Here is a 26,808-nt window from a genome sequence, read left to right on the forward strand (position 1 = left end):
GTGTGTGTGTGTGTGTCTGAGAGAGACTGTGCTGGTTCAACAAAACACCTCCATGGGTCAAATGTCCTAGTGTCACTACCTCATTAACCTTACCTCATTTCATCCTCAAAGTCACCCCTGAGATGTTTATATTTATTCTCATTTTACAGATGAGGAAACCGAGGCTCAGAGAGGTGGAGTGACTCACTCAAGGTCACAGAGATAATAAAAGGCAGAGCTAACCTGTGAACTCTGGTTTGAGAAACTCCAAGGCCTATATGCTTTTCACTGCTCCTTGATGAATATGTGCCACTGTGGTTAAGAGTTCAGGCTGCTAACCAAAAGGTTGGCAGTTCAAATCCACCAGCTGCTCCTTGGAAACTCTCTGGAGCAGTTCTACTTTGTCCTATAGGGTAGCTATGAGTTGGAATCGACTCGATGGCACACTGCAACAGTATGAGAGTGCTCATTTCCCGTTGATTTAAAATATGAAATGTAATCTTGACGTCGAATGAATGAGTGAATGGATGTGTGACTTTATGGGGCAGAATATAGACACAGCCTAATTCTGCACTCTGCCCCACTAAAGAATCCTTTTTTTTTTGGTTCCCAATGTGACATATTTTTGTTAAATATGGCAGAGGGATATTTTTAGTATTCTGAAATAAACCTGAAGATATATTTTTGCTCTTGGCTTGTGAGCCTCATTTTATTCATATGTATACAGATGCAAAAATAAGTAGATAAAATCAGATAATTTTTCAAGTAATTCAATTCCCAATTCACATTTATGTTCCAATTATGGACTCATTTTTCTTATTTGAGTCCAGATAATAGGTATACAGGTCTCTCTTTGCTTTGTGTCCATATAACTATAGCTTCATTGTCCCCTTGCATTGGTGACTGTAATGAAACCTTTTTACAAGGTTGTGTTTGATGGAAAGGTATGTGGCCCTGTTAACACATGCAGACCACATTAGAAGGTTGATACCAAGCTCTGTTTCCAGGACTGCCTCAACACAAAGGCAAGGAATACTCAGTATCTAACATTTCATGTAATGTCAAAGAGGCAGATGTCAGATTTTCTTGTAGGGAGAGGGAAGAGTTTTCCTGTTACCGTGAGCTTATGGGAAGTTACTACCTACCTGCTGAAGAGAAGTCAGGGTATATCCATGGCGTCAAGCACAGGATGTCTCTAACACTGGCCTCTGTCTTCCTTTGGACATGGGAAAGAATGCCAGCTCATCCCAACTGATAAAGAGAAGCAAAGGCCAAACTACGTTTATCCCTTTGGTTAGCTTGAAATATGACAAGGAGATAGACTGGAGAGCTTCCACTGGGAAGTTCTTGGAAGCTGGTTTCACTCTTGATGGCAATATGACCGAAAGGCTTTGAGGTGACAGATAAGGATTGAAGGATATTTCCAAATAAATACGGGAGCCTCTTGGTGCAAATGAGGGGTAACTCCTGATATCTTTGTGGATACCTCAAGTCATGAATACTACTTAAAATTTTCCCCTTAAAGTCCCTAATTTACGGCTAGAACCATCACTTTTGCAGACTGCTTCACTCAATTCCTTTCTATACTAGCATAAACTAATTGAATAATAGTAATATTTCTGTTTACAAAGAGAAAAAGTCTACTTACTCCATCCCAGGTAAGCTGACTGTACAGATCACACAATGGGCCTCCAGCCCTGTCAGGGTCTTAGCAGGGGCCCACACTGAGACAAGGCTGATGTCGTTACATGCAATTCTGACAGCAGCAAATTCCTTCTTGCATTATATCCCCATGGAGCCCTGGTGGTACAGTGGTTAAGAACTTGGTTGCTAACCAAAAGGTTGATAGTTTGAATCCACCAGCTGCTCCTTGGAAACCCTATGGGGCAGTTCTACTCTGTCTTATAGGGTGGCTAAGAGTCAGAATCGACTCGACGGCAATGGGTTTTTTAGGTTTATATCCCCATACTCCTAGGTCATTCTCACAATCCCCTAAACTTACAAATGTTGGTGTTCTTGCTTTCTTTCCCAGATCCAAACCTCTGAATTTTCTCTCTAGGCCCTTTAGAACCCTGTTCCATGGTAAACAAGCAAATCTACATTCTCTTGTTTTAATTTTTTATTGTGCATTAGGTGAAAGTTTACAGAGCAAATTAGTTTTCCAGCTGATAGTTTGTACATAAAGTGTTCCGTGACATTGGTTTCATTCCCCACACAAAACTACATTCTTAAATATTGTGCCAAACATCCAATTCTGAGTTGGAAGGTGATATTGGCCCCTTCTACATGATTCATGCCGCCTCTGGAGCACTTTACTTCGCATTGTCTAGAAATTCCAGGTTCAGTTTCTCTTTTCTTAGCTGTGGCCCATGCACCATCAACTGTTCTTGGCCAATATTACTGCCTTTGTCCATTTCTCTATCTGCTTCAAGAAACCTACAAAATCCTAAATTTAGATTTTTTTTGCTTGAGCATCCCTTAAACCATGTGGTCTTTAGCCTCAAGCAGGCCTTCCTTCATATACATTGTTAGCTTATCACAGTCTAAGTACTTGACCTGTGCCAGGGGAAATTGTATGGAATCAAATTACTTCTGTGAGTTTCTGCTGAGATCAACAAATGGAGAATCAAATGGAGTAAAACTGAGTTTCCACCAAGCTATCTAGTCACTTCTCAACAAGATCAAAATATGGAAAAGAACATGGGGCTTTACAGAATGGCGGACCTAGTGCAACACCTTAATCTTTCTGTGCCTCAATTGTACCATCTGCAAAATGGAGTTAAGAAATAACTCCAAAAGTAATCGCAGCTTAGATCTAAGGTATGTAAATCAAATAGCTTGGGAATTGGCATACAATATCCTCTCAATAATGCTAGTTTCCCTTCTTTCCTTCCTATGTAATATGTTACTGGCTAATTGTCTGCCATTTTTGCACCTGAGGCCACAAGGGTTCATGCAATCACCAGACTTATTTGTCTTTTGACTCCTGTTTCTATTGCCTCAAGAAAGCCACCACCTTCTAAGTAACCAAGGGATGCAGTAGCCGTTTAAAACAAGGCCTTGCTTCCTTCTAAATATGCGCTGATTGTCAAGGTGATGGAGGAGCTTCATTATTTAAAAGCATAATCAAAGGGCACTTCCTTCAGCTCAACTACCGAGCAGTAAGCGCAGCAATATTTGCACGTGTAGACCTTAAGGATAGAAACAGATGACTCGTAGGAGACTGGGAGGCAGCAGGGAAGGCAGGCAAGTTAATCTCCCTGCTGGGTCTCTAGGGTTATTGCTTCTGAAAATGCCCTCAAAGGAGTGGTCTTTCCTGGGAAGCCAGTTCCACTGTCTTCTCTTGTTTTATGGGGTGAACAGCCCGCTCATAACCACGCCACAGTAACAAGCTGATCTTTGCTTAAAAAGATGCTGAAACATGATTCCTGATGAGCTGAGTTTGGAACCAGTTTCTGGATGGACATCCATGCCCTGTTCTAAACACTTAAGTATCAGCATGGATATCTTGTGTATTCACAAAGGTTGTAAATTCTCCCAAGTCAAGTATGGGGCCTTTTACCATCTTGGGGTATGTGTGTTTTGAGGTCAGATTCGAGGTTCTCCCACTTATCAAATGAGAGGTGTGGGAAGCACCTTGCTACGTTTCCCATCCTTCATCCCTAGCCTGGGTTGCTGTTAGTTGCCATCCAGGTGGCTCCAAGTCATGGTGAGCCCATGTACAGCAGAATGAAATGCTGCCCAGTCTTGCGCCATCCTCCTGCTGGAGTCTACTGTTGCCTTCCAAATTAGGGGGCTCATCTTCCAGTACCATATCAGACAATATTTTGTTGTGATCCATAAAGTTTTCATTGGATAATTTTTGGAAGCAGATCACCAGGCCTTTCTTCTTAGTCTGTCTTAGTGTGGAAGCTCTGCTGAAACCTGTCTGCCATGGGTGACCCTGTTGGTATCTGAAATACCAGTGGCATAGCTTCCAGCATCATAGCAACATGCAAGCCACCATAGTATGACCAACAGACAGGTGGTGGCTAACCTGGCAGCTATGCTTAAATTGCCCAGCACAAAGTAAGACCTCAAGTAATGCAGGTTCCCTTTCTTCTTCTCACTACACAGGGACTTCACAGTGATCAGTGCCTTTGCCTTGGGTCTCCTAAATAACGGGGGGTTAGTATTAGAATTTGCTATTTTATATTAGGATTTAAATTTGGCAATTTCTTGCCTTTCTATAGCATAGAAGTGATAGATAAAAATATCTTTCACATAAAGAATGCCCACATTTGGGTTCGATGCCCACGAGAAGTCTCCCTTCCTACTGGCACCCAATCCCAAAGGAGACTAGAAAAGCAGGAGCCGGGCACGGCGGTGTAGTGACCTCGCCAGTGCTGCTCCCACCAGGATTACCCAAAGGCTTGAGCTCCTTAATTTATTATTGAAAAGGTTATTTGATTTACTGAGCATTTTTAATTGTGTTGACATTATTTCCTTCTCTTTAACAGTAAAATGAGAGACACTGTTATTAAATATGTATTAGAGGATGTCTACTGACAAAATGCATTCATTGCCTCTGGGCAGACGTACGGGCTAAAACACAAATAATGATTTTACAGGAAGTGCAGGTGCTTCTCAGGGGGAGAGAGACAGAGAACAGCCAAGTCTGCCACCAAAGGGAGAAAGGTATAGAATAATTAGCACTTTTGATTTGTTTCCATTTAATGATTTTATAGCCTTATACTTCAAGTCATGACGAGACGCCAGCAGAAGACAGCAAGGTTGTCATAGGGAAGAGAATGACATCCCTGTAGCTCTGTATTCCCCTTAGTACAGGCCTTTCCAATGTCAAATTAAAGAAAATCCCTTGAGTAATCATGTAAATCCAAGAAAGCCGTGAGAAATCAGCTCTTCAAGCAAGTGGCTCAGGGTGTGTTGATAAATAAAGCTATGGAACCCCTCAGTGGGTTTGTGGAGAATATGTTCACAATAGACACAAATGCAATGATTTACTAATCATCAGATCACGCCACCGGGTAGGGATAAGATAAACTTCACTAACATTCGGCAGCACTGATCTCCACAAAACGTCGCTTCTCTTCCCTTTATTCATTTCCCCTTGGTCTCTTAGAAACGTCTGCCTTTTAGTCATGGTTCTGCCTCTGGAACTCTGCGGAAGTCTCTTTCTTCCCAGTAATAATAGCAGTCACTATTCGTTAACCGCCCACTAAGCAAGATCGCTACGAATCAGAATGGACTTGATGGCAACATTTTCACAGGTAAGAAATGAGGGCAGTCGTGGTTCAGTGCAGAATTCTTGCTTTCTATGTGGGAAACCCAGGTTTGATTCTTGGCCAATGTACCTCATATGCAGCTACCACCCGTCTGTCAGCAGACATGCGTGCTGCTATGATGCTGAACAGGTTTCAGCAGATATTCCAGACTAAGAGTAGTAAGAAAGTCTCCATCTATTTCTAAACATCAGCCATAATGGTCCGATAGCCAACCAATCATCGGATGGTGCAGACTTCTAATTGTTCACAAGTTGGAAATTTTTAAGTAAAATCTCCCAATTTTTAGTACTTTCTCAGTTTTTTAGAAAAATATTATCAGGCCCAACAAAATGTTCTGCAGTTCACCTTTATCCTTCCAAGGTGTGGGGCAAAGGGGCTGGGCAGCCGAAAGCATACAGCTCACCTGTGGCAATGCCTCACTCAGACAGAGCAGACTTCATCTGGGAAGTGATTGCAGGAAGCAGGAAAAAGGGAGTAGGGATAATGAGCCAGGGAAGGAGGAAAAGCCAACGCGAAGGGCATTGTGGAGATCACTGCTGCAGGCAGTGGGGGCTGCCTTCAACTGGGACCTCCTAACAAGAGTGCAGGATGCTGCCCAGAATGTCCCATTGCTCCCAGGGGCGATAACCCTTCATACTCTGGACTGTGCTCACTGAAGCTAAAGGGACTCCTGCTACCTTCCATGGGGCAGAAAGCTGAAAGGCATAGTAGAGTGTGGTAAGAATTTGAGAGGGTCTGTCCAGGTGAAGCAGAGGTCTCTGTGATGAGGGGAAGAGCAGGTATCATCCAGTTCTATTATCAACTTTGTCAACTTTAAGCTTTCAGGTGAGGCTCTGTCAAGAGACAGAGGATTTTCTCCATTTGTTTTAGCATTTCCAGAACCAAGCACAGAGGACTCAGCGTTGTTTTCTTCAGGCAGAGAGGTACTCTTTCCATGTAGCATGGCTGGTGAGGAGGCACAGTGCTAGGTGTAGGAGGAATATGGCTTAGAAAGGATGTAAGGCCAAAGCCTGCTCCTCAGGACCCCAGCTCAGAGGCTTTGGAGGAAGCAGGCCTGGCAAAAATCGAGCAACAGGCTGTGAAAGAAGGAGGTCATAGCCAGTGCCTCCTTGTCCTTCCTCCAAGGCCAAACCTCAAAGGACAGGGGGTCTTTAGAGAGCTGTGGCAGAGGCACTATTCCCTGGAGGTATAGAAGAGTTTGGAGTGCCTAAGTGGTGCAAATGGGGTTAAAGGTAGAGAGGTTCAAGACCACCCAGAGGCACCTCAGAAGAAAGACCTGGGGATCTACTTCCAAAAAATCAGCCATTGAAAACTCTATGGAGCACAGTTCTACTCTGGCTCCCATGGGGTTGCCATGAGTTAGAATCATTCCATGACAATTTTTTTTTTTTTAGATAGGAGTCTGTAGCCCTCTTCTGGAAGAGCCTGGCCTGGGGCCGTATCAACAATGTGTGGAGTAATGGCAAGTGGCTGAATTTATGAGCCTGAGGCAGCACTCAGGGCTCCCCAAAGCTTGGAGTGATGTATTAGTTTCCAGTGGCTGCTGTAACAAATTACCATAAACTTTGTGGCTTAAAACACAACAAATTTGTTATCTTACAGTTCTGGAGGCCTGAAATGAGTTTCACTGGGCTAAAAATCAAGGTGTTGGAAAGGCTGCATTCCTTTCGAGGCACTAGGACAGGATCTTTTTCCCAGTGTTTTCCAGCTTCTGAAGGATGCCCTCATTTCTTGGCTAATGGCCCCAGACCACTCCAATCTCTGCTTCTATCTTCACATCTCCCCTGACTCTGACCCTCCTGCCTCCTTCTTATAAGGACCCTTGTGATTACATTGGGCTCACCTGGATAATCCAGGCTAATCTCCCCTTCTCAAGGTCCTTAACTTAATCATATATCCAAAGTTCCTTTTGCCATGTAAGGTAACATATTCAAAGTTTTCAGGGACGTAGATGTGGGTGTCTTTCAGACCTGTTACTCTGTCTACCACGAGTGGCTAACTGGGGGCACCCAGAAGTGCCCTGGTGATGTGGCATTGAGGTAATGAAGGGCAGCAGTGAAGCAGAGACCTGGGTCATGATGAAAAGGCTGTCATGAGAGGGGCTTCAAGATAGTGTGAATATGGCCCTATGTGTAGTGGTGGATGTCAGCATGTTGGCACCCTCTCCCAAAGAAAAGAGAACAAATGGGCTAACCATGTGCTACGGATTGAATTGTGTACCCCCAAAATTTGTGTTGAAGTCCTGACCCCAGCACCTGTGAGCATGACCTTGTTTGGAAATAGGGTCTCTGAAGATGTTATCAGTTAACATGGGTGGGTGAGTTCTAGTCCTATCTGAGTAGTGCCCTTCTAAAAAGAGAAGAGACAGAAACACAGAGGGAAGACTGCCATGTGAAGAAGGAGACAGACTGGAGTGATACATCTAGCAACGGGCAAGGATTGCCAAGAACCACCATAAGCTGGAAGAGGCAAGGAAAGATCCTCCCTTAGAGCCTACAGAGAGAACATGGCCCCATGGAGACCTTGAATTTAGACTTGAAGCCTCCAGAACTGTGAGATAATAAATTTCTGTTCTTCTAAGCCACACAGTTTGTGGTATTTTGTTACGGCAGCCCTAGGGAACTAAAGCATCATGTCAGCAGTGACCTCTCCAGAAAGCAGGCAATACAGTCCCAGAGTGTCCCATGTGGGTCTGAGGATCTTTCTCTGGAACACCGTGAAGTCATGTAAGCCACCTCTCCCCAAATATCTAGAAGATCTCTGGGAGAGGAAAGAGACAGGCAGAGGGACTCAGAGAGAAGTGAGGGCTATTCAGGGAGCCCAGATGTGTTAGAGAGAAATAAAGAATCTAGATTTTCTTTGCACATTCAAGTGAGAGTCACAGTCCTTGCATCCTACCCTGTACGTTATTTACTCAGAATAACTCTGCAAGTAGGCATCTTAGAAAAAGTCATTTGGGATTCTGCCTAAAAGTATGAAAAAGGAGGTTCTGGACATTCTTCCTGCTCTGTTTAGGACACGTGTTCCTAAAGGAAGGCAGATCTCAAAGAAGGCCAGAGTACAGGGCAAGGATGCTGAACAGGGCAGCATTACTGCATCGGAAGAAACATGGCCAACACATCCAAGAGTTAGTCTTTAACAGCAGAATTAGAGTGCTGACAATGGCCAATTATTTTGCTCATGAAGATGACTGGTCTGGACTGGACTGACCATTCTCCAATTAACTCCTTGGCACTTGGCTATAACAATGATTGAACTAACCCATCTGACTCCCAATGTCTAAACTGACTGCATCATTCTTCCACTCTTTACTTACCAAGCCTGAAGGGTTTATTTATGCACTTTCAGCTCCTACCAGGAGCTACATAATTCTGTGCAAGTGGAATGGACTTGATAGGCAAAGACTTTAGTCTAAGAGAAATATGTGCAAATCCTGGCTCTGCCACTTGTTGTCTAGGAGAACTTGGGCCTGTAATTTACTCTCTCCTTTATGTAAGAGGAAGGGAGACCAACACTGGCACCAGGGGCCTGGGTTTGAGGGATTTAGACCCACTCACACCTGTTCTTCCCTCTGGGTGTGGTTAGCGGCTGTTGGGGACCAGACATGGCCCAGATCCCTCCCTACCCCAGTCCAGAATCTTGTATGGGGGGGCAGGGGCTAGGAGAACTAGAAGTGTTTACAAAGGGCAAAAACCAAACCAAGCCCATTGCCATCGAGTCAATTCCAACTCATAGCGACCCTACAGGACAGATTAGAACTGCCCCATAGAGTTTCCAAGGAGTGGCTAGTGAATTCGAACTGCCAACATTTTGGTTAGCAGCCAGCTCTTAACCACTGTGGGCCTCATTTAAGAAGATCCAAACAGAAACAATATTGCATGGTTTTCTTGTATTGAAATCATCATTTTCTCTGTCAGTTTTCTCCGACTGGCTACCAGGGGATAAAGGTGAACTGCAGAACATTTTGTTGGGCCTGATAATATTTTTCTAAAAGACTGAGGAAGTATTAAAAATTGGGAGATTTTACTTAAAAATTTCCAACTTTTGAACAATTAGAAGTGCAGCACCAGGCTTGGATTCTTGTATGGTTTGGAGATATGTAATGACTGAATCTTTAATGCAGACCCACTGTCACCCAACCAGATATCTTCACTCATTCTTGCCACCTTTCCCCACCATAATCATTAGAGTCTGGGACTCCTGCAGAAGAACGCCTCCCAGAGAACATAAACTGTGTATAATCCAGGCAGAGCTGTGAGCTCCCTCACGGCAGGCCATACCCTTCCTGCCTCTACCCCTGATGCCTATTACAAGGCCTGGCACAGAGAAGACAGTGGCCCACTGACCGAACCGGACATTTACGTCTTGTGCTCATTGTGATTTTTCAGAGATGCAAATTTTTTTTTTTTTTTTTTTCCTGGTACTAAGGGCATCTGTCCTCTTGCTGGTTGGTTAAAGCTGTCACTCAAGTTGTGACTTCCAGTAAGTGGAACATGTAAAACAGCAGGTTCCCCTCCCAACACCAACAGGTCCAAAGGGAAAACCGTTAGAATTCGCGACACTGAGCCAACCATACCTAAATAATATTAAAGCCGGGATAAGCTGCAAATTAATAAATCTTTCCTCTGTTTGCTGGCAGCTGGGCACTCTCCTCTGCTCTTGTCTGGGTTTGCACATGACTAACTGCAGGCTTGAGGGATTTGCATTAGCAGATTACAAGTAAAAATCCCATTCTAATGACATTCTCCTCATCATTATAATCACTTTAGTGAGATGCACTGGATTGTCAGAGGCATTTCCTGGAGCTGCATGGTAATGGATTTACCAGGCTGTCCGCCTGCCTTGGCGAAGGCTTCCGAGGTGTGGGGCAAAGGGCTGGGCAGCTGAAAGCACACAGCTCACCTGTGGCAATGCCTCACTCAGTGGGGACACTCTTGAGGTGCTATGTGCAAACCATTCTCCTGTAATTCGTGCCCTGGTTTCAATGCCCATGAGGCTCTGTCCAAACACATGCATCCGGTTTGCTTAGTCCTCAGCCTGGCTGTGGAGATACAGGAATGGGAGACACTGGCTCTAACACAGCCCCTGCCACTGGCCCCATTGGGTGGTCTGGCCTGAGTTATAGTTACTTGAATTTTATGAATGTCCTACTAGCATTCTTCACATTTGTTGTTGTTGTTATTAGCTGCCATTGAGTTAGCCCCCCACTCATGGTGACATCATCCATGTACAGTGGGACCTGACTGGGGCAGATTATTCAATAAACAAGGTAAGCATGGTGCTCACCTTGCCTACCAGACCATATTTAGTGAACGATTTCACATAGGTTTCACCATATCAAAGATGTGAAGTTTTTCACTACAGATTGGTAAGTAAGCACAAGTAAGCTCGTGGCTTACATACCACTGAGCCCTCCACTCTGCCCAAATCTCCCGTCAGGGATCATAAATTTAACAAGAGGCTTTGATTCTGTAGGAAGGTGCTGTGGGGTTGGGAGAGAGACAGATGCCAGCCATACCTAGAAGCAGAATCTTTGATGTGGTGAAAAACGTGAAAGTGTTCACTACAGATGGTCTGGTAAGCAAGGTGAGCTTGCTGCGTACCTTGCCTATTGGATAATCTGTCCCTGGATCGGACTGTCAAGATCCACAGGGTTCTCACAGGCTGATTTTTGGAAGTAGATTGCCAGACCTTTCTTCCTAACTCTTCCCTAAACAGTCTTTTATTGAATAACGAAATGTTTCAGTTGTGGCCTTTTACTTTGGGGATAAAGGACCAACTTAATAACATGTTATAAAAAACACGTGAGATTTAATTTCCACCTGATCCTCCAAAGTTGGCTCCTAACACCTGCCAAAGCCTTCCCCTTCCACGCCAACCCTATTCTCTGCCACACTGAAAACTTACAGTTCCCCAAAGATGACCTTCCTGCTCACCCTTTGCCATCGTGGCTGCCTGGCTACACACCACTGAGCCCTCCACTCTGCCCAAATGGCCCCTCCAAGGGCCTTTTCCAGACCTTTATCCTCAAGTGTGTGCCAGGTGCCCCCACCATGGCCTCCCACAGACGTCCCGGGCCTGCTCCCTGCCTTCTGTCCCAGCACCCACTGCATGGGACCGTAAACTGTCTGCTTATATGTTTGTTTGACCTGTTATACTGGAAACTTCTGGAGAGCAGAGGTTCCTATTTTAGGTGCTGTTCCCTGGTACCCAGTACAGAGGTTGGCATAGAGTTTGTGTTCAGTACACATGTGTTGAATGAAGTACAATTGAGGAGTCAGGCATTAGAAACAGATCTTGTGTTTCTGAAATTCCCCATCAAGCATTAGGACAGATATTATGCTTCTGGAATTCCTGAGGTGGGCAGAGAGTTTGAAAACACAGAAATATATTTGACCAGCTTGAATCCTTTCTGGCCAATTATAGAGCCATTGGCGGTAAATCCAGTAAGAGCTTTGAAACAAGATATTAAGGTCAAAGCAGAACAACAATCAAAGATACAAACAGCAAAAAAAAAAAGACAATATTTTTTAATTTTAAAATGCTCCACAAAATTAATCAATAGATTAATTCATCACCAGGAGGTTTTAAAAGATCTTGGATTTGGTCTTTCTTCTCTCCCTTCCTCTCTCTTTTCCTCCCTCATTCCATCTCTCCCTTCTTTTCATCTCAACATCCATTCACTGTTAGCTAATTATTTACTAGGCACCAGCTGTGTGCTTAGGGCTATAATATGGACTAAGGAGTTAGAGGTAAGACACAGTCCTGCCCAAGTGAGCAGAAAATCAACAAAACCAAACCCGTTGCCATCAAGTCGATTCTGACTCATAACGACCCTATAGGACAGAGTAGAACTGCCCCACAGGGTTTCCAAGGAGCACCTGGTGGATTCCAACTGCCGACCTTTTGGTTAGCAGCCATGCTCTTAACCACTATGCCACCAGGGAAGGCAGGATAAATGGGTAACAATGGTATAACTAAGCATTAGGATACAGTCTGGGTAGCATGGGGAGAGGAAACCACCCTACTGGCTGATCTGGGAGGGCTTCCTGGGAGAGGAGACATTAACAGTTGTGCACATGATGGGCATCAAGTTATTTACATCCACTAAGCTTCCGGTGAGTTTCCTGCTACACAGGGAGCCAAGAAGAGGAGAGAGGGACCTGTGAGCCGGTCCACAAATCTCACTGAATTGCCACCATGAGTATGGTTGGCATACTATATCCTACCCACTGTGGCTCCTTCAGAGGGAGGGCAACTGCCCAGGTGAGCTAGGCTTCTGATCATCAATCCACCACCATAATCAGTTGCCATCAAGTCCACTCTGACTCATGGTGACCCCCTGCGTGTCACAGTAGACTGGGCTCCACAGGGTTTTCAATGGCTGATTTTTCGGAAGCTAATCACCAGGCTTTTCTTCTAAGGAGCTTTTGAGTGGACTCAAACCTCCAACCTTTTGGTTAGTAGCCGAGCGTTCTAATCGTTTGCACCACCCAGGGACTGCTGGTCATCAATAGGCAGGCTTTCAAAAAGGTTTTCAATACTATTTTTTTAATAGAAGAAAGACAAAGAGCTTGAGCAAAGTGAAGACTTGGCAGTTTCATGGGTTTCCATCAAGACTAGAAACATCTTGCAATTCCGAGATAATTTGGATCTCTAATTTAACATTTTGTGTATTTTAAATTAGCAAGTTCACCACAGAAGTGGCATGGCAGAGTGTAAAGGGCAGGGCTTGGCATGAGCCTGGTTTGCTGCGTGACCTTGGGTCAGTTCCTGGACCTCGGTTTCCTACCTCATTATATCCAGTGGGTGGGCCTGTGGCTGAGATGAGGGTGAGCTTGCACAGAAGTGTACCTGGCACAGAGCAGGCACCAGTACATTGTAGTCAATGACATCAGGGGAGTGTGGAAGGTGTTCAGTGAATCTCAGCCGCTCCTTAAACTCACCACTTTGGGAAGAGATTTTAGAATTACTAGTATCTTTATCTGTAGAGCCAGAATTCCTTCCTCTACTATTTTTAATTTCAAACTCTGTGATTTCATTTGCCTATATCAGTGTTTCTCAATCCCACCTTCAGAAACACTGCAGGGCATCTATAATTATCTCAACCAGTATAGCGATGTTCTTATTTAAAAAAAAAAACAAAAAACCTCACAACACGGAATTTATTTTAATTCACTTCCATCCATATTACAGATTTAAAAACATCCCATATAAGCCATATGGCACTTTAGGAAATAGATGAGAAATTGCTGGAAAATAAAATAAACAATGTCAAGATTTCACAATTCCTTTGAGACCTGGAATTCCTAACTCAGAGGAACATGTACTAATCCAGATGCTGTATTTGCAGAACCCTGGGACCCAGCAGGATGGGATTTACTGAGAATGAATTAGACAGTTGCCCTAGGCTCTCCCAAACGTCTTCTCTATTGGCTTGACATCCTTGACCTTGCCACATTGCCCGAAGTTCCACCACTGAGTGATCCCCTAGGGTTAATGAATCTCTCTTTAAAGAGCCTTTATCTGTACTTCTGTGAGGATGACAGGGGTCAGCAGCCATTCACATCTCAACATGAATTAGTTCCTCCTGGAATAAACTGACAGTAACCCTCTCTGAAATCAGCTACACTGGGGGCGTAGGGATTTAGGTAGTATAGGGAGAGGATGGGAGTCCCCAGGTGCTGCAAATGGTTAAGAACTTGGCAACTAAATGAAAGGTTGGCCGTTTGAACCCATTCAGAGGCGTCTCAGAAGAAAGTCCCGGCGATCTGCTTCCAAAAGGTCACAGCCATGGAAACCCTATGTAGCACAGTTCTACTCTGTAACATATGGGGTTGCCATGAGTCGGAATCGACTCGACAACTGGTGGTGGGGTTGGGGGAGAGAATGGGGCAGAGATAGGATAATAAGGAGAGAGAGGGAAAGGATTATAAAAAATCCAGCCATAGACCAGGTGGGGCAGGTAGTATACACAGTGGGTTCTGGAGGAAGAAAGGGATATGAATGCGTCCGAAAGAAGCAGGAAGGGATGCTGGGGGACTCGGGCAATGAGGACCATAGAATGGCACTATTTCATCTGCTTCATTAAACAACACTCATTCTACAATACCTTTCCTACCTGCCTCCATTCTCCTTCTTGATAATTTAAAACGCTTAAAAAAACTAACTCTCCCCCAAATCTACACGAAGACCAACTCCAGGTATGCTGAGGCCAATGCTTCTTCAGGGGCACAGCTGCCCTGAACAATTAATGCCACCTCCACCATCTCAACGCTGCACAGCCCTTAGAAATCGTCACTTCAAAGCTTCAGATTCAAACCAGACCCTTCATTTGTCATTGACAAGTGTGACACTGTGGCCCTTATGATCAAAAATCATGAGACTCGGGAGTGAGTCATAGATTTTCCACTTCAGAAAAGAACATGCACTTCTCACAGCCAGCGCTGTGTCACTGTTTTCTTCAAAGTCCTCCGGCCCCTGTTCTCCACTTGTATCACCAAACCAAGGCTGCAATGTCACCCAGAAAAGACAGTAGAGCATCAAAAAGGAGACACTGGTGCAGAGACATGCTAATGAAGATCATAAACTTGGGCTAGGCATCCAAGAGAGCTGGTTTCCCATGAGCTCAATGCAGAGCAAATGGACAGCCTGGAAGCTGGCAGGTCCACTGACCAGTGCTGGGAATTCTGGTCCTCCCCAACTTCAAGTTGTGACGAGGGAGACAGTTTCTATCCTGGCTTTAAACCCTTTCCTTACCATTGGCCTAAACAGTATACCAGCCACTTCTTATGCCCCTGGAACTCAGAGGTAAGGTGTTATTCGGGTTCTAATGGATTTAGCATCAAGGTGGATCCCTTTTGAAACATCGGAGCTGGAGCCTTATTGTTGTGTAGGTTGAGCATTCCATTAGGTGATGCTTCGTGGATGTGTTAGTTTTGTAGACTTTTGCCTTTTTTCCCTTTCCTTCTGTGAGATCAGGCTTGTGAGCATAATTACGGCTTTCCTATGTGACAGTTAGGGATCCCTGATGGGTTTGTTTTGGTTTTTCTGTGTCATATTTGGAAAACCAGAGCTTCCCATGTGACCTAATGGAAAGGTGCCAGGATTAAATTATCTACCTAGTTCTCAGTGGCATACTTTCATGGCACCAAAGTGCCACTCTCTCATTGACAGATTGTATTTCCAGATTATATTTCTCAAAATCCATATGACCAACCAAAAATTTAAACACACTCCATTAGTAAGTATGCATTCCAATACTGAAAACACATGCCATCAAAAATTTACAAAAAAAAAAACCCAAAATTTTAACGAAAGGGTTTTAATTAAGACGCTGTTCTCTCCCTGGGCTGATTTTTCCAAAAATCAGCAAGTGAAAGAAGCCCAGTACCTAACCACTGCCATCATCACTGGAGCAAGCAAGCTAACCCTACAAAGAAGCGCGTGGAGAAAAGGAGGAGGTGAGCGCCGTACCTGGTCCAGCTTCCAGTGGAACTCTGCGGGTCGAAAGGTGTCAGCCTGGTCAAAGTCCTTTCGCAAGAGGAAGACAAGGCGGCAGTTATGCACATACAGAGCGTAGTGATGCCGGTTCATTTCTGAAAAGCAGAAAGAGGATTTGGGGGATGACAGACTCCCTGTGTCAATTTCCGCCAGAGGGGTCTTCCTGCTATATCACTTAAATCAGTTGCCCATTGAGTCGACTCTGAGTCATGATGAACCCATATGTGTCAGAGTAGAACTGTCTTCCATAGGGGTTTCAGTGGCTTGTTTTTTGGAAGTAGATCACCAGACCTTTCTTCCGAGGTGCCTGAGAGTGGACTCATTCCAGTCCTTAGGTTCGCAGCCAAGTGCGTTAACCATTTGCACCACCCAGGGACTCTACATCACTGAGCTCACCTCAAAGACAAAACAAAGGGATGAACATTGCCATATTCTCTTTTATAATTAGTCCTGATGAACATTCTAGAACACACGTGGTGGAGTTCACTGAAACGGGAGAGGCAGAATCAAGGAAGTCCAAAGCAAAACTTCTGTCAAAAAGCCATTTAAGTGCACATTTCATTGGCCTGCTTCCTTTTGTATATGTGAGCAGTGTTATTTCATATGTGCTATACAAGTAGTTGAAGGTTAATTAGCAGCATAAAAAACAAAAAATCCAAACCCACTGCCGTCGAATTGATTCTGACTCATAGCAACCCTACAGGACAGAGTAAAACTGCCCCATAGGGTTTCCAAGCCTGTAATCTTTACAGAAGTAGACTGCCACATCTCTCTCCCACAGATCGGCTCGTGGATTCGAACTGCTGACCTTTTGGTTAGCAGCTGAGTACTTAACCACTGCACCACCAGGGCTCCTTAATTAGCAGTATAACTAAATAGCACTGCTGCCAGTCTCCTTCAAATAAATAAATAAAATAATTAAAAAATTTAAAAAAAAAAAGTCATTTGGACTTTAAATACTGAGATACTCAGATACTCAGATACTGCTTTTTTTTTTTTTAAGTGCAAATACTTCCGGGAGGGCTAAGAGGACTTGCTGCCTATCACATCAGCCACTCTGGGCCCCTTTAATATAGTTGGCTTCTCCTAGAATTCTGGAGTTTTCTTTCATCAGGCTTGCTGATGGTACCCACAGAGCATGTCTCCTTTCTCTACCTATTATGGGCTACGTGGAGCTGCCTCACTTTCAGCAGCTGGACAGAGAGGATAGGTTGATTTTCCAGCATCAGACATGCTGGAAACTTCAGTGACTTTCCACAGCAACGAATAACCAGCCCGTCCCCAAACACAAGCAGTCCCTGAGACCTTTCCTCCCTCACTGGTATGAAAACTTCCTTTCCTGTTTGGGAAATCTCGTGTCATGGGTCCCAGCCATGATGCCTATAGCCACATTGTTCTTTGACCAGCACTCACATTTTATTACATTGCAGCATTTACTACCACCAGGCACATGCTCCATAAATGTTGGTTGCATGAGCAGGTGAGGCAGAAAGAGCATGAGTGGTAGATTCAGATAGACTTTGGGTTCAGCTGAGTCTCTAGGGCACCTTGAGAGAGTTATTTAGACTCTCAGAGTCTCGGTTTCCTTGACTGTATTACGGTAGGGATGCTGGATTATCCTAATGTATCATGAGAATAGGATACTGTGATTGTTTCCTGTGCATTGATCCAAGCTTTGCCCATGAGGTTTGGGTGGGAGGAATTAACACCAACCCCACTTCTAGGGATGGGCCCTGATTTGTCCAGGCCAAACAAGCTCATACAAACCCCTCTGCCACAGAGATTGGTTCAGGTATCCTAGGCCCAAGTCCAGCAGCAGAGGACAGGAATTGGCAAGTGACCCAATTCACGTCAATGATATGGGGGGCTTTCTGGGCATTTCTGGTAAAGAACCTACCTCTCTTTTAGCAGAAAATGAATAGGAGGGACATTCTCTTTCCCTCTTTTCTGGGAGGCCTGGAGCTGCTGCAACCATACTTGCTAACATGAAATTGATCCACGTACAGGGGCAGATCTGAGACAATTGCAGAGTAATTGAGCTAAGGCCTTGATCAAACTCTGCCTGAAGCCATCACAGGTCAGAACATTTTTAGTTATGAGAAGCCCACATTCCCTTTATTACTGAGGTCAGTTTGATCTGTATTTCCTGTTTCTTGTAACCAAAAGCATCTTAACTGACACAATGAGAAAATGTGTGTAAAACATCTTCCCAGGACAGATGCTCAATACTGACAGTTATTATAAGGACTGTTACACTGCTCTGTAATCACAGCAATAGAACATTGCAATGTCAGATGCTGTTTTCCCAAAAGCATTACCATTCTTCAGAACCTACCCAAAGAACAGCAGGAAGGAGAATGGTCAGTTGCTAAGTGTGGCAGGGGTGGTCTAGGCAACTGTCTGGGTGACTCCTATCCTATGGATTACCAAAACACCCACCCAGACTTGGTTATGGGGGTTTAAGTAAATATTTCTTGTCCCCCTCACTAGCACATATTTATAGCTTATTTCCTATAGTTCCTCTTGCAATATCCTGTGGTAGAGACATTGCTATGTGCTCACCTAACCCTGTCTCCTTTGTTTCCTGACACACAGCTAAACTCACTTCTCAGCCTCCTCTGGGGTTAGGTATGGCCATGTGACCGAATTCTGACCAATGAAATAAGAGCTGAGGTGAAATATGCCTCTTTCTGGCCTGGCCCATAAAATCTTTCATGTTCAACTCTCTGTTCCAAGTTTCTGTTCTGTGGCTGAAAATGGGAGCACGAAAAGACGAAAAGATCCTGGGTCCCTGAGTGTCCGCAAAGCAGAGCTTCCCCATCCCCACTCGTGCCTACACCATTGGACAATGACAAGCGGGAGAACCACCATGAAAAACTGTTAGGCCACTGAGCTTTTGTTAGTGGTGTGGAGTGGCAATAGTGGTTTTCTTTTTTCTTTTTCTTCCTCCTTACTTTTTCTTTTTCTCTCTTTTTTTACTGCAATTAGCCCTTGCTGACTAATCAATTCTGTTATCCATCTGTTTATAAGTTACTTCCTGATGGACCCACCTTAGTAAGTTTTACTTAGTGGACCAGACAGACATTAGGGTAATCTTCCCGAAGGGATATTTGACAATTTATATCAATAGCCTTTCCAACAATTACTCTTCGACTCAGTAAATCAACTTCTGGCCTGGAAATAATCAGTAATGTCCACAAAAATATATACAAGAATGTTCATTACATCGTTGTTTTAATTTGCATTAAAAAAGGAGATAATCTAAATGTCTATCAAAGGGGACCAGTTAAATGAAGTATGATAAATCCAGATGACAGAGTTTTTAGGCTGCCATATAATTCCATATTTTTTAGAGAATATTTAACATATAGATAAATGATCTGAATAATATTATGTAATAAAAGATAACAATAATATCATACATATTATAAAAAAATAGATTGAAGTTTGCGAGGACAGTCTATACACGGAAAACAAAAATAAGATTGCAATAATATGTACCAAGTGGTACCAAAAATTATCTCTGAGTGCTAAGATTTTAAGGGATTTGTGTATTCTCTTTTATACTTTTCTGTATCTTCCCTATTTTATACTATAAACATACGATATTTGGTGACTTAGGAAAAAAAACCTACTTCTATTAAAAAAAGACCTAACTGAGCTTTATTTATTCTTGATATTTTAACTTAAGGAGATATTTATGAACTTTTTTCTTTTTAGATAAGAGAAAATCTTCCTCATCTTTTTGGTGTCAATCTTCAGCTAATTTTCAAAGTGTCATCTTATACTAGGGACAAAGCTGAGCAGGACTGGATCTTGCTGATTTATTTAGTGGGCACGCTCATGAAAGTAAGGCAGTATTGTCTCATGCAAAGTTTTCAGCCATGGCTGACCAATAGAATCACCAGAGACTGATTTATTGAGCTGGGTTGAGGCTCTGGCATCAATACAGTTTTACTAGTTCCCTAGATTATTCTAAAGTGCAGCAGGGTTGAGAAGCCCTGGACCTAGTGGCATGGACCTGGATCAGGGAGTCAGAGACACCTGATTTTCTTGATAATTAGCTGTGTTATCTTGGGCACCTCACTCAACCTTCCATGTTTCCATTTCCTCTTCTGTAAGCAGGAACAGTGATATCTAACTTACCTCCCAGGGGTATCTGATACATTTCAAAAAGGACTGTATGTGTGTGTGGCTATAAACCCCAGCTGTGCTGCTTCCCATTCACACGTACCCTCCTAAGGCACTGTCTCATTGCTGAGGCTGGCTCACGGACCATGACATGGACATGAGTGTCCCACTAAGCACTGTGCTGACCGGGCCATAGGGTGATTCCTGGGGCCAGTGGGCTGAGCTCTGGACCTGGCCCAAAACCTCAGAGCCACCTCATGTAGGTCTGTAGATCTTTCTCGCATGAAGGTCCCAGAAGAAAATCCATCCTCAGCACTGGCTCTGGTTTAAATTTGCCATATGACTGGGGAAAACCATGCATCTCTCTCCGTCTCAGTTCCTACATCCAGAAAATACGCTAACGTTTATTGTAAAGATTGCCTGACACAGGGAATGGGGAGGTTCTGGTAGTGGCATAAAGCTAAATAAAACCAGAAAAAAAAAAAAAAATAAGAGCAACATCAGATAACATTAATGGAACACTGATTATCTATCTGTCACTGTTAAGTGATTTAAGTAGTTTATATTTCCTCCATTTTACAGATGGGGAAAGTGAGGCTCAGAAAGATTAGCAACTCCTCAAAGGTCATACCCTAAGAAGTGGTCAGGCTGAGATACGGACTTCAGCTCTTGACAGTAAAAGCTGAGCTGTCAGCCACTATTCTATTCTATATTGTTATATCTGTTGCAGTTGTCATTTATTCTGGGTATTTTAACAAAAGTGGTATTTTAAATGGAAAATTGTGGAATTAAACGGTCATAAGTACACCCTGGTGGCACAGTGGTTAAGAGCTTGGCTATTAACCAAAAAGGCTGGCAGTTTGAATCCACCAGCTGCTCCTCGGAAGCCCTATGGGGCAGTTCTACTCTGTCCTATTGGGTTGCTAACAGTCAGAATCAACTTGACGGCAACAGGGGAAAGTACAGTTCATTGTAACTCAAATACGTCGTAAGCCGGGGACTACCTGTATAGTCGTAGCTAACACAGATTGCATTTCTTATGCACCAGGCATGGTTTAAGCACTTTAAGTATATTAAGTCATTAAACCAAAAACCCAAGCCTGTTGCCATTGAGTTGAATGCGACTCCTAGTGACCCTATAGGTCAGAGTAGAACTGCCCCCACAGGGTTTCCAAGGCTGTAAATCTTTATGGAAGCAGACTGCCACATCTTTCTCCTGTGAAGCAGCTGGTGGGTTCAAACCACTGACCTTTCAGTTAACAACTGAGCTCTTAACCACTGCACCACTAGGGATCCTCTATTAAGTCATTAAATCCTCATAAAAACCCAATGATGTAGAAAATGCTGTGATACCCATTTTATAGACAGGGAAACTGAGACACAGAGAGGTTAAACAACTTGTCCAAGGTCACATAGCTAGTAAGTCATGGAGTACTTTTAACCACCAACCCATGAACTGGCTCACACAAGCTCAGCATGCAGAAAATGCCTAAAGAATGCTAGCTATCATTGTTATGCATGGCAGTAATTTCAAACTACTTTTAAAATCAGCAAAACCCTTTCATTCAAAAGAAAGCTTTAAAAAAAAAATCCCAATATATAATATAGGTAAAGGTGGAGCTGCTTTGCTTGAAGTAGGGATGAAGGTTCCCCCCTCCACCACACCTATAGCAGTCCTAAGGTATTCTGGGGATCATGGGGTCCTGAGGAACCCAGTTTGAAAAGCACTGATCTCACCTTTTGCTGTCTTTGTATCTGTACCTGTACTCTTCCCCATTTCTGCTCTTGCTCTATTCCAAGCCCAGGAAATCAGCAGCTGGAAAACCAGAGATGAGAACATATTCCCTCATGCTCCTGATTTTCTTTCGCATCCTCTGTGACTGTGTCCATGGCCAACCAGCTTGGACGCGACGGGCAGTCATGAGGAGGCTGGGCTAGAGACTCACCTGTTTTATCTGAGTTGCAGAGGACAGTTTCCTTCTCAGCTCTCACACCTGGGCTGGGGCCATGCTTCATCCACATAGTGATGGTGAACTGGTCTGTCAGGTTCTTGGGCACAATCCCGTCAGGGATCTTGGCACCCTGCTTGCCATCAAACTTGAAGATCATCTCGCTGCTGTCCACCAGCAGGCCCGCAGTCCAGTTGGTGGCAGTGCTGGGTGAAGGCAAAAGGTCAATGATGCCAGAGGAGGCTCCTGCAGGGGACAAGAGATATAAAGAGAAATAGGTCATTTCTCATGAGGCGGGTATCCACACCTTCTGTACACTGCTCCTGGGTCAGACATGAATCACTCAGTAAATGAACCTCTCACTAAGAGAGTCTCTGGCTATCACTGAGCTAACTGACTAGAGGAAAAGAAGGGCCAAATGCCATCCCTGCTTCTGAGTTGCTTATGGTCTATGTGGGGAGACGTCAGTAACTTACAGACAAAAAAATGTTGCATGGGCAAGACAGGGTGTGGTTATTATATAAAGAAAAAGTGCTGGAGGAATTTAGAGAAAAGGCAGAACACTGGGGGCTTTTATAAGCAGGGAGGATTCCTGGACAAGACCAGGGTTGACTTGGATTGAAGGATTCATTTGTTCACTCATCCATCCATTAACTTGTCAGCCATTTATTGAGTGCCAACCATGTGCCAAGACCCCTGCTAGGTGCTGGCAATGTAGAGGTGAGTCATACATAGTCCCTGATCTGGGGGTGGGGGATGAGAGCCAATAGTAGTTATATGGTGTGATCAGGCTGTAACTGGACTAGAGTTCTAAGTGCTGATCCCATGAGAAGTGTGAGCCACTGTGTATTCATTTAGGCCAAATGGTACAGTGATTGAAAACATGGGTTCTGAAGTGAGCAAAACTTGAATTTGACACCTGGCAGTGACTCTTACTAGCTTTATGCCTATGAGCAAGTTACTTAACGCTTCTGATTGTCCATCTCCTTCTGTAATAGCTCCTGGTATGCTGTAAGGATTGAACATGATAATACATTGACACCCTCAGCAGTGTGCCTGCCACACTGTGAAGGTTCACTTAATGTTACTTATAGCTGTACCATTACTATCATCATCACTGGTATTATTTCTGCTACTACTATCATTCCAGGCTAAGGCAGAAGAACTGAAGGTGGTGGAAGTGACGTCGGCAGATCTGTGTTTTCAGAGAATCGCGACAGCGCTGTTGAGGGTGGAGCTGAGGGATGGGTGAGAAGGAGTGACGGGCCTGGCAGAAGACACTAGAGTTCTCCTGCTAGGAGGATCCACTGTCACTTGGTGGAAGCTCAAATGCTGCCAGCAGAGTTCCCTGCATCCTTATTGTTCCATATAGGAGCAGGACTTGGCTATTTGGGGAAGAGGGGGCCTGGGGGCTTCCTGATACTGTCAGGTAACAAGAGTCAGGGAAAAGATGTGCCCTGTGCTGGGGGCTGGCTGTATGGGGCTCTCTCCTGGAACAGGCACTGACTAATCGATCATAAACTCTGATGGGTTTAATGGACAGTGGCTGTGTGGATTACCTGCCATTTGTCTAGGATCCTTGGCTTTCTGAATTCTGTCTGTTGGAGCCTAATCTCATCCTGGGGTTGGATCCTGAAGTCAGCCACAACAAAAAATCTTGTACAGTTAAAATGACCCTCGGAAATCCCACAAGAAGGTGCCATACGGCAAACCAATATACTTTTTTGAAAAACTTTAACCCAGCCAGTTCTCCTTCCAGCCTTGAGACAGATCACAGGGTCTACGGTTAGCATCCATTGGCTTGCAATCCAAGGTTATGTTATGTGAAAAATATGTTTCCTTAGAGTTCAGATGCTCACTTAGCACTGTGAGAGGCTCTCCCTGGGAGAAGCCTCCAGGAACTGCAGGGTCTGAGAGAGTGCGAGATTCAGGTCTCCCAGTTCACACTCACGCTATAGCTTGTGCTAATCAAGGAGAAATGTGGGCAGAGATGGCTACGTTATTTGCATATGTATTTCCTAGAGCTTTTGCCTAGTGCTGTGCCTGACCTATATTAGGCAGTCAATTAACATTTATAATTGCCCAGTGCCCCCATAAGATGCTTCCAGCTATCTACCCAATGCCAGCTAACCTACCCATGCAACCTCTTGTCCACGTGCCACACCTCTCATCAGTCCTGACTTGTTCTGCTCCCATGCCCCAGATCCTTGTTTGGTATCCATTTTACTTCTCTGATAAACTAATTCACACTAATGTTTCAATGACTAACAAAGTCTTAAGCATATCACCCTCCAAAGGTATTTTAATCACAAATAAAAATATAAATCTATCGTGCTATTAGCAAGTAGAGATTTGTGGGTGGTTTAGGGGTTGGAGACATACAGGATTCTGGAATAAGTTCATGTCCTTAGCACCCCCACAATAATATGACATGGCAATAGCTTTGCTGACCTGTAAGTAAGATTGCGTCTGACACAAGGATTTGTCTAGTGTGATACACAGTGTGTATCAGTTCCTGGAGTCTGGGGCTGTCAGAGAGACGCAGGCTGAGCAGCCAGGGCTCCTGACTTCTAGCTCAAGCCAATGAGCTTGCAATCTAACAGGGCCGAGTACACAGGCATGGTGGGAGGCTGCCGAGGCCAGCTCTGCCTCCATACACAATGGGCAGGCCACCACACAGTGAGACCAGGCAGGTTTGAAAGGCCTTGGAACTCCACCTTTTGATTAAAAAAATTGATGTAGGTAAAGAACAAATGTTCATACTACAAAACCTTGTTGTGTGTCGTCGAGTCAATTTCAACTCATGGCAACCCCATGTGACAGAGTAGAACTGCCCCGTAGGGTTTTCTAGGGCTGTAATCTTTATGGGAGCACATTGCTAGGTCTTTCTCTCACAGAGCCGCTGGGTGGGTTTGAACCGCCGACCGCCAACCATTCAGTTAGCAGCTGAACGCTTAACCTTTGTGCCACCAGGGATTCTTAATTAATACCTTAGACTAATGAAAGTGTTTATTGTAAATTTCCCCCCAAAACAGTTTAGATAGAGGGAGAGGTGTGGAGCGAGTACTAGTGTGGGGTGGTGGCTGGAAGACATAAAGAAGTTTAGGGGAGCAAAATTGGTTACATTTTGTCAAAGGTCAGCCCTTGTAAGCGCTATTCCATATTTGTCTTATTTTTCTATTCATAGTTATAGAACTTTATTATTATTTTTCTAGTAAAATCTAGTTTATCAGATAAGTAAAATGAATACCAAACAAGGCTCTGGGGCGTGACACCAGAACAGGTAAGTGCTGATGAGAGCTGTGGAGCCTGGGCAAGAGGACCCGTGAGCAGGCCCAGCTGGCACTGGGCAGATGGCTCGAAGCATCTCATGGGCACTGGGAGGGAGGAAGGCAATTATAAACACTAAATGACTGCCCACTATGGGTGCCAGGCCCGTGTTAAGTACTTCACATGCCTTTTCTTAGTCATTCTTCTATGAGGTGAATACTATCATTATTCCAGTTTACAGATAAGAAAACTGAGGCTTAATGAACTCAAGATCACAACCAGCTAGGGAGTGGACCCCATCAGGATGATCTAGCCCCAGCACCCATGCTCCCTATGCACCAATGGGATGAACCTGGAGGGAGCTCCTGTCACCTCCTGATCATTTTACAAACATGGAAAGTGAGGACCAGAGAGGGGAAATCACTTGACCAAGGTCACACAGCTACCCAGAGGCAGATCCGAGTCTAGAATCCAGCTCTCCCAGACAAATTTCTTTTTACCACATATTATAGTGTCCAGCAGGCCAACCAGCTGACCTGCTAAGCACAGCCCAGTCCTATGGGACCCTGCCTCCCTACATAAGCAGCTGCTCTCATAGGAGGCTTGTTGAAGACACCATGGTGCCCTGGCAAGGCCACTGAGTGCAGAGTTCCTGTGTCTTCCCTGGAGACGTGGAGCAGCAGGCCTCCTCCTAACTCACAGACATTGCCTCCCGGAAAACATTAAGCTGCTTTTAACCAGATGGTACAGACTTTCATAAATTTGAACAGACTGTATTTCATTTCTTGGTGTACTTAAAAACTGAGATTTACTTTCTTCTGAAGTTCTCTTTCCTGTCCCCAAGGGATCCCATGGGAAGGCAGTGGGTAATCAAGACACATTACTTGCAAAGATGAGGCCACATCATCTGCACATCAGGGTGTGTTTAAGATGTTCCTTCGGAATTTTGCATGTAGGTCTCCGGGGGGAAGTTACACCACCCTGGTGCACAGCAGTCGCAGCTTGAGCATGGGAGGCATGGAGGCACAAGGGAAGCCTGATTCAAGGTCCCCGAACCCTACACAGGAGGAACTAGGCTGTCAGCCTCCCGGGTGATGCCCAGGGGCAGCTGTGTAGGCTGCCCTCCCCCCACCGTATACACACACGCACACGCACACTCACGCACAGAGGCTGAGGTGGTGAAATTGAAATGCCAGTGGTGCCAAGACCACTTCACGCCACAGACTTGTTCCTGGCCCTCTTGGTGGCTGTGTTTGCATGGGCCTTGTCATGGACTGAATTATGTCCCCCCCAAAATATGTGTATCAATTTGGCTGAGCCATTATTCTCAGTATTGTGTGGTTGTACTCCATTTTGTGATTGTAATTTTGTGATTAGGGTGGGATTGTATCACCCTTACTAAGGTCACATCCCTGATCCAGTGTAAAGGGAGTTTCCCTGGAGTGTGGCCTGCACTGCCTTTTATCTTACACGAGATAAAAGGAAAGGGAAGCAAGCAGAGAGGGGGACCTCATACTACCAAGAAAGCAGTTCCAGGAGCAGAGCGCATCCTTTGGACTCAGGGTCCCTACGCGGAGAAGCTCCTAGTCTGGGGGAAGACTGATGATGACGAGGACCTTCCTCCAGAGCCGACAGAGAGAGAAAGCCTTCCCCTGGAGCTGATGCCCTGAATTTGGACTTGTAGCCTACTG

The 26,808-nt window shown here is 44.5% G+C and overlaps 1 protein-coding gene, 1 non-coding gene and 1 pseudogene across 2 annotated transcripts in view; 1 reads left to right on the top strand and 2 right to left on the bottom strand.

Annotated features, from left to right (window-relative positions):
* The window catches only part of CLSTN2 (calsyntenin 2), a 428,729-nt gene that overhangs the window by 72,104 nt on the left and 329,817 nt on the right, over positions 1-26,808 (bottom strand). The window contains exons 11-12 of the mRNA XM_012558038.1: positions 21,845-22,093; positions 15,741-15,862 (exon numbers count right to left, since the gene is read on the bottom strand). Coding sequence (XP_012413492.1) covers positions 15,741-15,862; positions 21,845-22,093 — 371 coding nt within the window. The remainder of the gene's footprint in view (positions 1-15,740; positions 15,863-21,844; positions 22,094-26,808) is intronic.
* On the top strand, positions 16,317-16,447 carry LOC111822137 (small nucleolar RNA SNORA19). Its single transcript, XR_002825409.1, has one exon. It is a non-coding gene; the product is annotated as a small nucleolar RNA SNORA19 (small nucleolar RNA).
* LOC105756728 (eukaryotic translation initiation factor 4E type 1B-like) overlaps positions 26,330-26,808 on the bottom strand; it is a 1,340-nt pseudogene continuing 861 nt past the window's right edge.

The sequence above is a fragment of the Trichechus manatus genome, unplaced genomic scaffold, assembly GCF_000243295.1.
Source record: "Trichechus manatus latirostris isolate Lorelei unplaced genomic scaffold, TriManLat1.0 scaffold00132, whole genome shotgun sequence".
NCBI lineage: Eukaryota > Metazoa > Chordata > Mammalia > Sirenia > Trichechidae > Trichechus > Trichechus manatus.